Genomic DNA, 13686 nt, shown 5'->3' on the forward strand with positions numbered 1-13686 from the left:
TAGAAAGTCATTCAAGTTTTGAAAATAAATACCTTCAATCATAATCATTAAAAATGCATATATTAGAATGTCGAGTTCCCAATCGAAGAAAAGAAAACAGAGGCAACCGAAACAACAACAACAACAACAAACACAACCAGAACCAGAACCAGAATCAGAACAGTCACAGCAATCACTGGAATATCCCCAATACAAACTTGTATCTACAACGACATCATTCCGCCGACTTGACTATAAGGCTATAGACCTGCGAGTCCTGGAAAACCTTCCTCAATTTCCGCAACATTTCATTTCCAACCTTTCTCAACCTGCATTATTCTCAACACTATTAGCACTATCATGCTGCTTCATGTATCGTAACGCATATAGATCTTTCAAATTATTTTCACCAACTATTGTTGACACAATACTGGATAAGTATCTAGTTCTGCATCACCCACAAGCATCAGCAACCCACTCTTCCAACCACCATCATCACCACCACCGACAGCAGCAACAACAGCAGCAGCAGCTTCCACTTTCATTACAACAACAGTTTTACCAACCTACTGTGTCAGACATTGCCAATCCACATAGAGAAAACTTCAACTATACGTCACAACTGCAAAATGACCAACAGAGCCAACAGCATTCGCAACACCTGCATAAACTCGCAGATCTTCGGAGCGACTTAATTCAATTATTTCTTCGATATTACGGAGTAGCGTTGCACCACTTGCAGATACTACTAAACAAAGAAGACTTGGATAACATGTTTTGTGCATTTTACTCTTCACTATACCTCAACGTTGTTACCATGTACGAGTCAGACACAATCGATCAATCATTCACCTTCTCCACTGGGTCCATACAAATTGCAAAAGATATAATTGTGCGACACAAACACCTCGGTAGTGAATTCTACGTCAATTTCTTAAATTCAGCATATCAGTCATGGTGGTGCCCCGGGTACGACCCAACATGTCTATTGGAGTTTCGCAAAATTGTTGAAAATCTACTGGTTTATGAAAAGCGAGCTGTAAGATTAAGTGAAGGCCAGGTAAACCAGGAGTATCATTTGCTTGTAAAATTCTTGGCGTTGGTGGAAACCCCTCAAAATGTTCCTCTGGATTACTTTAATGTGCTTCAAGAATGGCTCTTTAATGTTCCACCAAAAGTGTATGACCGCTCAATGATTGATGCTAGAGATGAATTTGAAACCACAGTGATTTACTTATTTAGAGCCTTACCAATGATGCTAAGAAACATATACCCACTGACATTTTTTTTCAATTCCTTGCTAATCACACACCCATCGAAAACCTTGCCCAAACCATCTGTTAAAGACCCATATTTGAAAAAAGTTGTTGACTACTGTATCAAAATGTATACATTCTTTGCAACAAGGCGGCAGATCTTATTCCGACTAAATATTAATATCGACGAGGTCCTGCTTATGGCCCGTGCAGTAAATGAAGTACCAGTGCACGAATTTATGAACATCAAGTTAAAACATTATCATTATTTGCATTTCCCCATGTCACTACCCTTGTACAAAATGAATACAAAAAACTTGGTGATGCAGTTTGATCCTGAAAAGTTATACAGCTATAACAAGCATCATGCACGAGTATTTACAAATGATATATGGCGAGACCCCGTATATCGAATGCAGTATCGAAACTTTGTTGCTGATGACCTATCAAGTGAATATGGCTTCAAAGACACTGTATACCACGACCAAGCAGAAGATATTGAAAAACAATTGGTACTGGCGTATTATGAACTATACACAGGCATAGATGAGTCTGGTACTCCTGCTAATGCTTCTAATGCTGCTACATCTACTGAAGCAGCTACTGAGACAGATGTTGTTCCTTTCCATGTCTCCTCCGGGGAGCCCATAATCAAAAATATCAACATTAATCAGGCATATAAAACAATTGTAAAGCTTCAAGAGTTGAGACTGGAGACGTTTGCAAAGCTCGTTGCGGAAAGAAAAGAAACAGACTCTAGTGTACTCTTATAGCTAGTTCTTTTTAATGTTATACTTTTAATAACTGATTTAGATATCTACAACAACACACCTTTTCGATTTTCAAAAAAGAATTATACACAGTATGTAAATTTTCAAATCATAATAGATTTCTAAATTCTTTTTCCTTTCTTTTTTTTTCTATTTTTTTTTCTATTTTTTTTTCTATTTTTTTTTCTATTTTTTTTTATTTTACTTCCATTACTTTGTCATGGCAAGTATGATTCACTGGTTACCAACTACAAATCCACATTTTTGTTCATTGACTGAATAATTTATGAAAATCTACAAACTGCACAATCTCCTATAATTGGATGTTACAAAGTCATTTCAATAACCACATTGGCAATTCACTCTAATTCAATTCAACAAGGTGGCTAAGATTTGAAATTAAAGGGGTAAAAAACGCACTACACGCGCCTCAAAATCTAGAAGCACAATACTGTAGAATTCCAGCCGTCAGAATTGTAACAAGCTTACTCGTATGCTGGTGTTTCTATGAAGCTCTCATCTGTTCAGTTTCTAGTAACTGTTCGAGATTAGCACCTATGAGTATACGAAACGAAATTGCTTGCTATCCAACAATTGATGGTAAAATTTGAGTCCTTTTCAACATCGAAAGCGTGTCAAAAAGGTGATGCCGCAATCAATAAATTGTTACTGTGAATCATAACGAAATGAGGTCAATGAAATTGGAACATTAACAAATGGATAGTTAGATTTTTATAACAAAATGATTAAAGGTTGTTCTTATGGTTGTGGTTGATTACAACTTTAATTGTGTTGATAGTGCATAGTCAGCTCAATTTATTCTCTTTCTAATTTAAATTTCTTTTCTTCTCACACATGTCCCTTTCTTTGTTCAATGTCAATATTATCAACGTCTCCAGAGCATAACCCCATAAGACCCAATAAAAAGACACACTTAAACGAAGACAAAAAGGCATTTCAAAAAACCAAAAAGAAAAACAAAACAAAACAAAACAAAACAAAACAAAACAAAACAAAATAATGTAATACGCAAACATTGTTTTGTACATATTAGAATGCAAATACTCAACTTCTATTTGCATATCAACAATGAAGAATTGAACCTATAGTTCTTTAATATTTTATCTTGGCGTTTGCAATAAGAACTTGATTTTAGTATTGGGTAGGATCTTAAATAAAGTGGATGACGATTTTGTATTTGTGTTGATTAATCAACAATCTTCACAATTCATATGCTGAGAAAGGAGTTGTTTTTGTACACCATATGAAAAGGGAAGTCGTAATTAACCTTCAGGTTATTTTTCATCTGTAAATAGTTTCCTACCGACTCAATGAATCTTCCTTGATTGAACACTCATCACAAAAGTAATGACTGTTGACTCAGTCAAAACAGCTAATTTTTCAAATGTCCGGGCCCGGGCAAAAAGAAAAAAAAAAGAATTTGAACCAAACCAATTTCATCACGCAAAAAAAAAATAGTTCAAAAGAACATGAAACCTCCTGTTGAGCCAGGAAAATTGACATCTATTAATATAGACAAAACAAAAATATTTTCAAACTGTTGTGCACTTTGATATAGTAGCACCATTATTTGTCGTTGATTATTCAATTAATCAAAAATTTTTTGGCTTGAAACAATAGTGGACATAGTCTTTTCCTTCGTTTTTTTTTTCTTTTTCAAATTGCTAATGCAATAAATTAAGTACTCCGCCGGATCAACACTGTGTGCTTTTTTAATGGCTAAAATTCTTTGTTGTTTTGGGTTTGCTATGAAAGCTTTTTCCAAATGGTACTTGTTGCAGATTGTCTAAATCGTGATTATCCAAAGTGCATCCACGCTTTTCCTCTTTACCTTCCTCAAGTACAAAAAAAATAATACTGAAAGGAAAAAAAAAGAATTGGAGATAAAACTAGTGATCTAGTTCTTATATAGTGTATGTGAATTATTATTTTTTCTTGTCTTATCGAGCACTCATTTGGGAGTATAGTTATGTATTTATAATAATATCCATTGCGGTTTGGCCAAAGGGGAACGAAGCAAGGAGTAAAGTACAAAAAAAAAGGCGCTGGTCTAAAATGAAATGGTCAAATGAAGGAAAGGTAAATGTAGGATGCAATGAAATGTTGTCATGAATTATGGTTCACACTTTTTTAAGTAATTTGCGCATAACCAATATTACATGAGATCTTTTATTGCAGGTTTAAACGAGGTTGATCCAATATTTTTGGGGTGCCGAGATATAGCGGCCCACATGGAATAGACGAATGCCTATTCAAACTTGCCATTGTAACACTTTAAGTCGCTGTGAGTATTAGCGAGCTCGCTAAATTTAATGCATCAACTGCCTCCTAATAACTGAAATTGGTGAACTCAAAAAAAAGATAAAAAATAAAAATAAAAATAAAAATACAAACAAAAACAAAAACGAAAACCAAAAATAAAAATGGTTTCTGAGTATTGTAAACTTAGACATGCAAAAGCAACTGCAAATGCAAAAATAGATGCATTTTGTTACAAATCTTTGCAACACTTCATTGATATGCTTTTTGAAAATGTCTGTGTCTCATAAAGTAACAAAAAATAGACCTGACAATTCACTTCAACATTGGTCTTTAATTTAAGACAACAACATTTATGAGTGCACTTATTATATTTGCGTGCAACCTGTCGCTGTCACAAAATCATTATTGTATGCAAATTTTAGATTTATGAGACGTGTGTTCTATGCGTGGGGGTAGAATTTTTTTTTTTTTGATTAGTTGAACAAGAGCAAGCATCGATATTTGGTTTAATTATTGTTATTTAATGAGTTTTCAGTAGGCTGAGTGATTTGAGTTGACGTTAAACATCACGATGAAAATATTTATCATGTTAAGTGAAAACGTATTCTTGCCCACCTTTCTTATAGTTTTATTTTAATTCCCTCAACACTTTGTAACTTGTTCATGAATTTCGAGGGTTTCAATATCTTCAACAATGATTCAAGATTACACCTTCTTAAATCCTCTGAAAAGAAAAAGAATATTGTTTGAGTTCTTTTCTTTTTATTATTCATTTTTATTTTCTTGTAATGATTTGTTGTAAAATTTTAGCACTCGATTATACTAAATGATTCACCAACAACAAAGGATTCCATTATCTGTATTCATGCAATCTCACTCCTATCCCTATTCGCAAATAAATCAAATTTTAGTTCATATGAGCAAGTATATCAATAATGAAGGCCACTTTATTTGTTTCGGTCTACTCGGATCTTACAAAAGGACCAATTTTTTCCACCTCGCGTATTCTTGCCTTGATCATTTGTCTCTTCAAAAATAAGGAATTAAAATGCTTTGCTTTCATCTTTTTTTTTCCCCCATATTGATTAATTTTGATTAATATTGGGTCTTGGACTCTTTTCCTTAAAACATCAGTTGCTTTCTGTGCACAGGCAAAATATTCCAAAAAGGACGTGTTGATTGTTGGATCGACCAAACTGTCAGACTTAAGTAGTGTTCGGTATGCTTAAAGTCTGCACAGTAATAGTGATATTACTTAGTTTTGTGTGTGAACTAAAGATATAACATTAGAAAGTTATTATACTAGGAGTTAGTTAATCTAAAGCTATCTACTCTAAAGTTAGTTAAGAAGATATAAAGGGTTATTTGTAGAGGAGACATGAGGGCATATTTATACTGTTCTGCTAAGCTCAAGTCTCCACTTAATTGATTGGCTTATCCCCGGTTATTCCGAGAGGGGTAACTTCGTAGTAATCATTGTTATGTTACTTTCACTAGTCTTATCTCTTCATATTGGTGTGGCGCCAATGGTCGTGTATAATAGTCCAGTTATGACATTTCCACATAACCTTAAACTAGGTGATATAGTTATGTGTAATCGTCTGGGTCTGACATGCCCCCCTTCAAACTTTCGATGCCTTTTCGGAATCATCTGTAAGTTGTATATTTGGGTGAAACCCAGGACTAAATTGGGAGCTGTTCGTTGGAAGGTGCCTTGTAGTAAGGCAGTACCCTCTCCGCACCTCACAGAAAAAAAAAAATTTTGATAATTTATGTAATTTCAATGGACAAATTTTGGAATGAATAATGCCCAACTGGTGTCAAAAAAAAAAAAAAAAGTAGGCCATTTGAAAGTGGCAAAGTAAGCGCGCAATTGATTGTAAGCGCTGAATAATTCGAGGTTTAAAAACTGAGGATCCGGCGATCCCAGGTAATACTCTCTAACGTGTCTGTAATTGATGTCACGAGAGTTATAAACGATACCCCGGGGGTCGGTTTTTTTAAAGACAACACAAGGTGGACTATGGCGATGACTAGTAGTGAGTGCCATCGTACCAAGTCCCAGCAATCCCGTTGTGCTGTTGGTGATAGCTAATTCAGCGGCCATAGCGGTTTTAGAAAGAGGCCGATTTGGTGGAAAAGGCGCAGTCCGGTTGATATTGAATCTGTACTTATCTGGACGTGCAGGTGAAGATGTAATTTCAAGTTTCTGTGCTTTGTTTTCATCAATAGGGTCTTTGAGTGTTTCTGGAGCTGTGTCAGGAGTTGTTTCTAAGTCCAGAGTACTAACGATACGTTGATGATTTGCATCAGGAATATTTGTAATGGGTTTAAACGCCGTAGCGGCAATTGATGTGGGAGTGGTGGGAGAGTCCCGATAACAACGTGGTAAACCATTCCTTAAAAAGTGATGGACAGGAGGACGACGACATGGTTTACCTTTCATGTTAGGTGGAACCAATTCATAAAAGCTTGAATCGAAAACGTAACAGAAATCCCAATAAGATGTGGTTTCTTTGTGGATTTGTTTGATAACTCTATGGATTGGTTTGTGCAGGAACGCGGTTCTTAAGAGTTGTACCATGACCGTATCAAAATTAGGTCTCAAGTAAGGTAAGGCGTCAAGTTCGCGAAGGAGTTGGAGCAACTCGTGATACGTTTTAACCGGTGTTGTGAAAGTAAGAGCTTTGTCATATGAGCGTTGGCAGTATTTGTCGTACACGGTGTCTGGTACGTTCCAACGTAACATGAAACTTAAGAAGCTCCATAAATGTTTTCTGCGTGTAATTTTTGAGCGAGCAGAGCGAAATTCAGCTAATTCTGACCAGTTGGCACGGTTGCCTGCGTCGACAATAGCTTGATAAAGATGAGCGGCATTAAATTGGACATACCGTATCTGTGGGATAAGAGTATTAAGAAGTGTTTCCCTAGTTGTAAAGTCCAAATTACGAAGGCGATACCTTGTGTAACTGATGGTACCTATTGGCTTAGTATTTGACTGAGAAAGCCGAGAATAACGGAAAATATTTGGAAAGCAAAAACGAGAAGGAAACCTGAGGGTTTTCCTAATTGAACCAATTAAGGTAGTCTTTGATTTTACAGGCTTAGCCTGGACTCGTTCATTCGTGTAGAAGATGAGGTTTGAGGGTCCGTGACTGTGGAAATTGTAGACTTGGTGTTGGTTGTTTTTGCTTGAATTCTTGGTTCTCCTGTTGAAATGCCTTTTGACAATAGAAGCAAGAAAGTTATAGATTGCATTCAACACGGTGAACAGAGTGAAGATAAAGGTGAGAAGCGACCAGTAGTGGAAAATGTTATACCAATTGATTGAAATAAGAACGACTTTCGTAATTGCGTGCCAAAGGAGTGCGATCCAGACAGGTGCAGTGCCGCTTAATTGGATTCCAGAAACGAGGTCTAAAATTGAAAATTCGGATAAAATACTTACGTCTAAGTTGCGGAACGTCGTAGTGAAGTATTTAGGTGTCAATGTTTGACTAATTTGATTAGCTAATATTTTACTTGAGTCGCTTAGTGGGACTGTAAAAGTGATATTAGAATTGAGAAGCCATTCGAATGGCAAGTAGTTGATAAAAACGTGGAGAACTTGTGGGCCAAGGGATGGCAAAATGTTCAAAAGGGGTTGGAGCATTGGTCTGGTGTTAGCGTTGGCGCTGACCATAGTGACGACTCCAGTAATAAAGCAGATTATGATAGCGAAGCTGTCTGCGAGTTGGCGTAGTGTAGTTACGAACGAAGTGTTGGTTAGGACCTCCATGTCAGACTTAAGTAGTGTTCGGTATGCTTAAAGTCTGCACAGTAATAGTGATATTACTTAGTTTTGTGTGTGAACTAAAGATATAACATTAGAAAGTTATTATACTAGGAGTTAGTTAATCTAAAGCTATCTACTCTAAAGTTAGTTAAGAAGATATAAAGGGTTATTTGTAGAGGAGACATGAGGGCATATTTATACTGTTCTGCTAAGCTCAAGTCTCCACTTAATTGATTGGCTTATCCCCGGTTATTCCGAGAGGGGTAACTTCGTAGTAATCATTGTTATGTTACTTTCACTAGTCTTATCTCTTCATATTGGTGTGGCGCCAATGGTCGTGTATAATAGTCCAGTTATGACATTTCCACATAACCTTAAACTAGGTGATATAGTTATGTGTAATCGTCTGGGTCTGACACAAACCAAAAGGTGTTTAAATGAAACTAATATAGGTAGTTTTAAATAGTAACAGTCTCATTTGTGGCTATATAAGCCATTTTGATTGTTTCTTGAATTGTATTTATCAACAAGTGGAACAAGGTTTCTTCCAAATATATATGGATCCGTTTCTTTTTCTTCCACTAGAGCTTGTGACTTGGTTTTTTTTTTCACACGTTCAATATCATGGAAAACAATGAGTTTTTCTCTATATTTTATCGTTATTTCTGAAGGATAGACTATTTCTCATTCAAAGCTGCTGACTTTATGCTTTAGGTGAGACATGAGTTTTATCAAAAGTTGATTATTAGTGGAGTGTTTTGGTGTTTCTTTGTATCTTTGCTGTCAAGTTTGTTGCAAAAACTATCGCGAAACAAAATTCGACACAAGAATATACTCATGATGGTGGGTATTTGTATACATACTCGTAGCATCATGGTTTCCCATAGCAAAAGAAAAAAAAAAATCCCCCTCTGTTTTTCTCTCCTCCCAACTCCCCTCTCCCCCTCAAGACAAATGAATAGTGAGATCATTAGTCTCGCATATTAAATGGTCACAATATATAATCTATATTAAAGTTTCAAAAACTTTCCAACAACTATGTTTTTTACAGTCCAGACTGTTCAATTTTTGCATTCTATTGCCCAAGCAGCTCTATCAATATTGAGTTAAAATCTTTTTCTTTTTGTTTGCAAGTTCTGGTGCAAGAAGGGGGAAAGAAAAACAAAAAAATCGAGAAGAAGGACTAAAAAAAAAGAAGCAAAAGTGCAAAAAGAGAAACAAAGCTTAGAAATAGAGTAGCAAAGGAGGAAGGCACAGGGGTCTAATAGCAATAAACCTAGGATATATCGAGATCTACTACACTACTATTTGTATGACATAACTTGACAATTTCGACTCGTTCAAGCATAGACAACAAATTGTTGCAATCGCCGTTCATCGTTGGTAATATACGTATTAGTTGGTCTCCTCCGTTTGAAGGTATTTTTCCCTTTTTTAACAACAGACTTTGGATAGAAGAGAAGCTTTCAAAGCTCTGCTGTTTTCCTTTCACAAGTCTTCAAGTATCTTACAAGCTTTTTTTAAAATTACTCAAACAAAGAATTTCTTTATTGATAGCTGGTGCTAGCTGGATTTTACTTTCAATATGAGGCGAGCTTTGTTTTTTAAGCGAGACAAAACACGGTATTGTTCTTTGTTCTAGATTTCAAACTAGGCAACCTTGCACTTAAAAGAACTCACCAGGTATCTTCAACACCGTGCGGAAGATGTTTTTTTTCTTTACTTACAAGGTTTTCCGTCACTCCCGGTGTCCATATTTCAAAAGAATATCTCAATAAGACAAATCTTTGCAAGAACGGGAAAAAGGATGAAAAACAAAGTGGAATAAAGTGAAATGAACATTTAGAACAATCAAAGGTATAACATTCGAACTGAAATCAGGAAGCGATTGACGTAAAGTAAGGTTTCTTAAACCCCTCCCCCAAATATTTAACAAAAGCAAGCCGAGTTTTTATTATTTTTTTTGATTGTTCATAGCTAGTTGCGCATGGATGCTTATCCTGGTCGACAACCACATATTAAGAGAGACTACCACTAGAGCATAGCTAATCAGTTGAATGTTTAGGCAGACCTTAATCAGGATTGGAGAGTATGGGTCCATTGGTGGGGAAAACATTCAGACCATTTCAACTGCAGTTACTTTTTGTTTAGTCATGAACGATATTGTGACCAAAATGCAGCACATTGATGGTGCTAATTGAAAGAAAAAAAAAGATATTGATGTGCAATTTTTTTAAAAAAAAATATAGGAAAGCTGGAAAACTAGAAAGACGACAGAGAAATTGCTACTGCAAGCATGTCGTTTTTATCTGGTTTGTTGTCAATTTACATGAACTTGATTACTTCGATTTTTATATATATTCACAGAATACTTCTTTCGTACTTTCAAAGGCCGATAGAACCATTACTGCAAAAAGGAAAAGATTATATATAAAAAAAAAGAATCAACAGAAAGCGCAACTGTAGCCGAAGCTTTTTCCCAAAGTTAGGAATGAAACAAAAAACAGTTAAGTGGTTCTACAGTGAGTGTGAGAAATACAGATAAGATTGTATTGCAAAAGATTTAAAGAAGGAAAGAAAAAATAAAAATAAAAAAAAAAGAATTATTTATTTTATTTAAAACTTACCACCAAAAAACGAGTATCATAACCATCGAAAACAATATAACCCCCTTTAACAAATTCCATTCAAAGTGAGAATCAAAAGCCAAAGAAAAAAAATCAAAAAATCGAAAAAAAAGAACAGAGAGAATAGAAAAGAGAAAAGAAAACAACAAACCTGTTGCACGGCATTATGAAGGAAAATGAAAGAGCTAAGGAGATAAAGAAATAAAACGTACTACCTTACTAATGTCAAACGTTGCCACAACTGTTTGCTATTTCTATGCGGCAAAAAATTTCGTGAGCCACTCTCCTGCTTCCCTCCCCCCCCCCCCCCAATGGGCCCTGCCTTGTTCTGTTCCTTCCCCCCTCCTTTCTTCCTAGTATTGTTCGAGGATCATTTTTTATATTGTCCTATGCAAATGCCATTCTCACAATATTGTGGAGAAGTAGTCTATTTCTTTGGTAATTTATACATAATAAAGAAGGCTGATTGTTGCACTCGGTGTTTAGACAAAATCTTACAAGTCTTTGCTTGCGCCATTAAATTGCTTTTCTTAACGATACAAAAGTATAATAGTCGATGTGGACAATATACTCCAGTATCTGTTGCTTTGTTGTATAAAGCTAGAGTGTTTACCATTTGATGGAGTGAAGTTACAAACCATATTCTATTAATAGAATGCGCAGATCTACAACTCACTTCGTTCAGAGCTGAGTTGAAAATGCCGTTTCGTGGGGCAAATGTTATACAAACGAATCCAACATTTGCTTTGCTTTGCTTTTCTTTGCTTTATTTTCTTTATTTGATTTGTCTTCCTGTTACGTCTGTTCCCACTCCAAAATCCCGAGTTTCCGGTTTTTATTGTTTGTGCAGTGGCGTAACGCTATAGAGCAGACGCTAGTTTTAGTTTTAAAATCTGACATATTCATGCCGGTATTTGCAAGATCACGGGCATAGTAGCATCCTCCTTGCACTCGAACTTAATCTTGGGAACGTCATTTGGGAATAAAGTAAAATAATGAAAGTTGTGAGAGAGAGAGAGAGAGAGGAAGTGATTAGATGAAGAGAAGTGTGTTTTTCTTTTCTTCTTTTATTTCTATAAAATCTTTTGAATGGCTCTGTGCAGTCATAAACAGAGTTGATAACCGAAGATTGGCAAGAATGGTGTCCCGTATCTGCAAGTGAAGTTACTAAATTATATGTTCACATGTAACATTTGGCTTTTCTTTAAAAAAAAAAAAATTGTCACTGCCCACATGCTTCATAGTTTCAAGCAGTCTGGCTGGCAATGTATCGTTTAATTGGGTTTTGGGTCTCTTTTGTCTAAAATAAGCTTCATGACTAGAAGGAACTTAAATACTATCGATTAATACCATATGTGAAAACAATGTTTTGCTTTACAAAAATAAGCATGAACATTTATTGATGACAGAGAAGAAAATAAACACACGATGATCGGTTATCTTTATAATTAATACTACTACTACTACTACTACTACTACTACTACTACTACTACTACTACTACTACTACTACTACTACTACTACTACTACTACTACTACTACTACTACTACTACTACTACTACTACTACTACTACTACTACTACTACTACTACTACTACTACTACTACTACTACTACTACTACTACTACTACTACTACTACTACTACTACTACTACTACTACTACTACTACTACTACTACTACTACTACTACTACTACTACTACTACTACTACTACTACTACTACTACTACTACTACTACTACTACTACTACTACTACTACTACTACTACTACTACTACTACTACTACTACTACTACTACTACTACTACTACTACTACTACTACTACTACTACTACTACTACTACTACTACTACTACTACTACTACTACTACTACTACTACTACTACTACTACTACTACTACTACTACTACTACTACTACTACTACTACTACTACTACTACTACTACTACTACTACTACTACTACTACTACTACTAATACTACTACTACTACTACTACTACTACTACTACTACTACTACTACTACTACTACTACTACTACTACTACTACTACTACTACTACTACTACTACTACTACTACTACTACTACTACTAATACTACTACTACTACTACTACTACTACTACTACTACTACTAATACAACTGTTATTGTTAATACGGACCCCCCTATTGGAGAGCAGCAAATATGCATGCTACTTGTTTGTCTCCAGACTTTTACTAGAGCTTCCTAACATGAATGCACCGTTTGACCAAGATTGCAATATATCATTTCTAATAAGACACATTTACAAGTATTAGCATTCATTGGGGAACACAACGTCATGGTGTACCAATATAAGGGTAATTGGATTCAACTTTACATCATTATATATGCAGCACTTAAGCTAGTAAACCATTGGTTTTTAAAATTCCGCACATTTAGGAATTGTATTCTTTTATTATTGTATTGTTGGGTCTCACAATAGATGGCTCAGCTATGACGGAATCTAATAGGCGTTTCTTTTCCTTTTTTTTTTGGTGTTGTGAGTTCACCGCCACAGATCTTTATCAATACTTCATTTCCAGTGATGGAAATGAAACTCTTTGAAACTGTTTAGAATTCAAAATGACCTTCTTGTACGTGGCTAGTCTAACTAATTGGTAGAGGCTGCAAACCGTCCCATAACACACACACATATGTATATATATATATATATGTGCGTGTATCACAAGAATCTCTCCATCATCATCTCCTCAATTTCTTCTTAATATTGAAATTACTTATTCTTTTTCTCTATTCTACATTTCGAACAAAACCCAATTACCCTGAATCATCATTCTTGATTCTTGACATTTCAGTTCACATACCGTTCTGAATCGACGTGAGTTCAAATTTTTGAAACACATTTACCGTTCTTTTTTTTCTGTTCAATATAAGTAGGACAGTCAAGAAACAAGTTTTTGATTGAACAGTTGATTAATCAAACTACAACATCCGTTCAATCGTCCCAAACTATT

The 13686-nt window shown here is 35.3% G+C and overlaps 3 protein-coding genes across 3 annotated transcripts; 2 read left to right on the plus strand and 1 right to left on the minus strand. All coding sequences in view use genetic code 12, as the record gives it.

Annotated features, from left to right (window-relative positions):
• Positions 1–67: 67 nt before the first annotated feature.
• PVL30_002824 (uncharacterized protein) lies at positions 68–2008 on the plus strand (the record flags this gene model as incomplete). The annotated part of the gene is made up of 1 exon (XM_001525349.2): positions 68–2008. One exon carries the CDS (start codon positions 68–70, stop codon positions 2006–2008), a length of 1941 nt encoding a protein of 646 aa, XP_001525399.2.
• Positions 2009–5910: 3902 nt separating this feature from the next.
• On the minus strand, positions 5911–7411 carry PVL30_002825 (uncharacterized protein; the record flags this gene model as incomplete). Its single annotated transcript, XM_061119411.1, has 3 exons — positions 5911–5983; positions 6199–7215; positions 7389–7411. 3 exons carry the CDS (start codon positions 7409–7411, stop codon positions 5911–5913), a joined length of 1113 nt encoding a protein of 370 aa, XP_060975394.1.
• An 11-nt stretch (positions 7412–7422) lies between these two features.
• PVL30_002826 (uncharacterized protein) lies at positions 7423–8030 on the plus strand (the record flags this gene model as incomplete). Its single annotated transcript, XM_061119412.1, has 2 exons — positions 7423–7427; positions 7847–8030. 2 exons carry the CDS (start codon positions 7423–7425, stop codon positions 8028–8030), a joined length of 189 nt encoding a protein of 62 aa, XP_060975395.1.
• Positions 8031–13686: the final 5656 nt, after the last annotated feature.

This window comes from Lodderomyces elongisporus, chromosome 3 (genome assembly GCF_030384665.1).
Source record: "Lodderomyces elongisporus chromosome 3, complete sequence".
NCBI lineage: Eukaryota > Fungi > Ascomycota > Pichiomycetes > Serinales > Debaryomycetaceae > Lodderomyces > Lodderomyces elongisporus.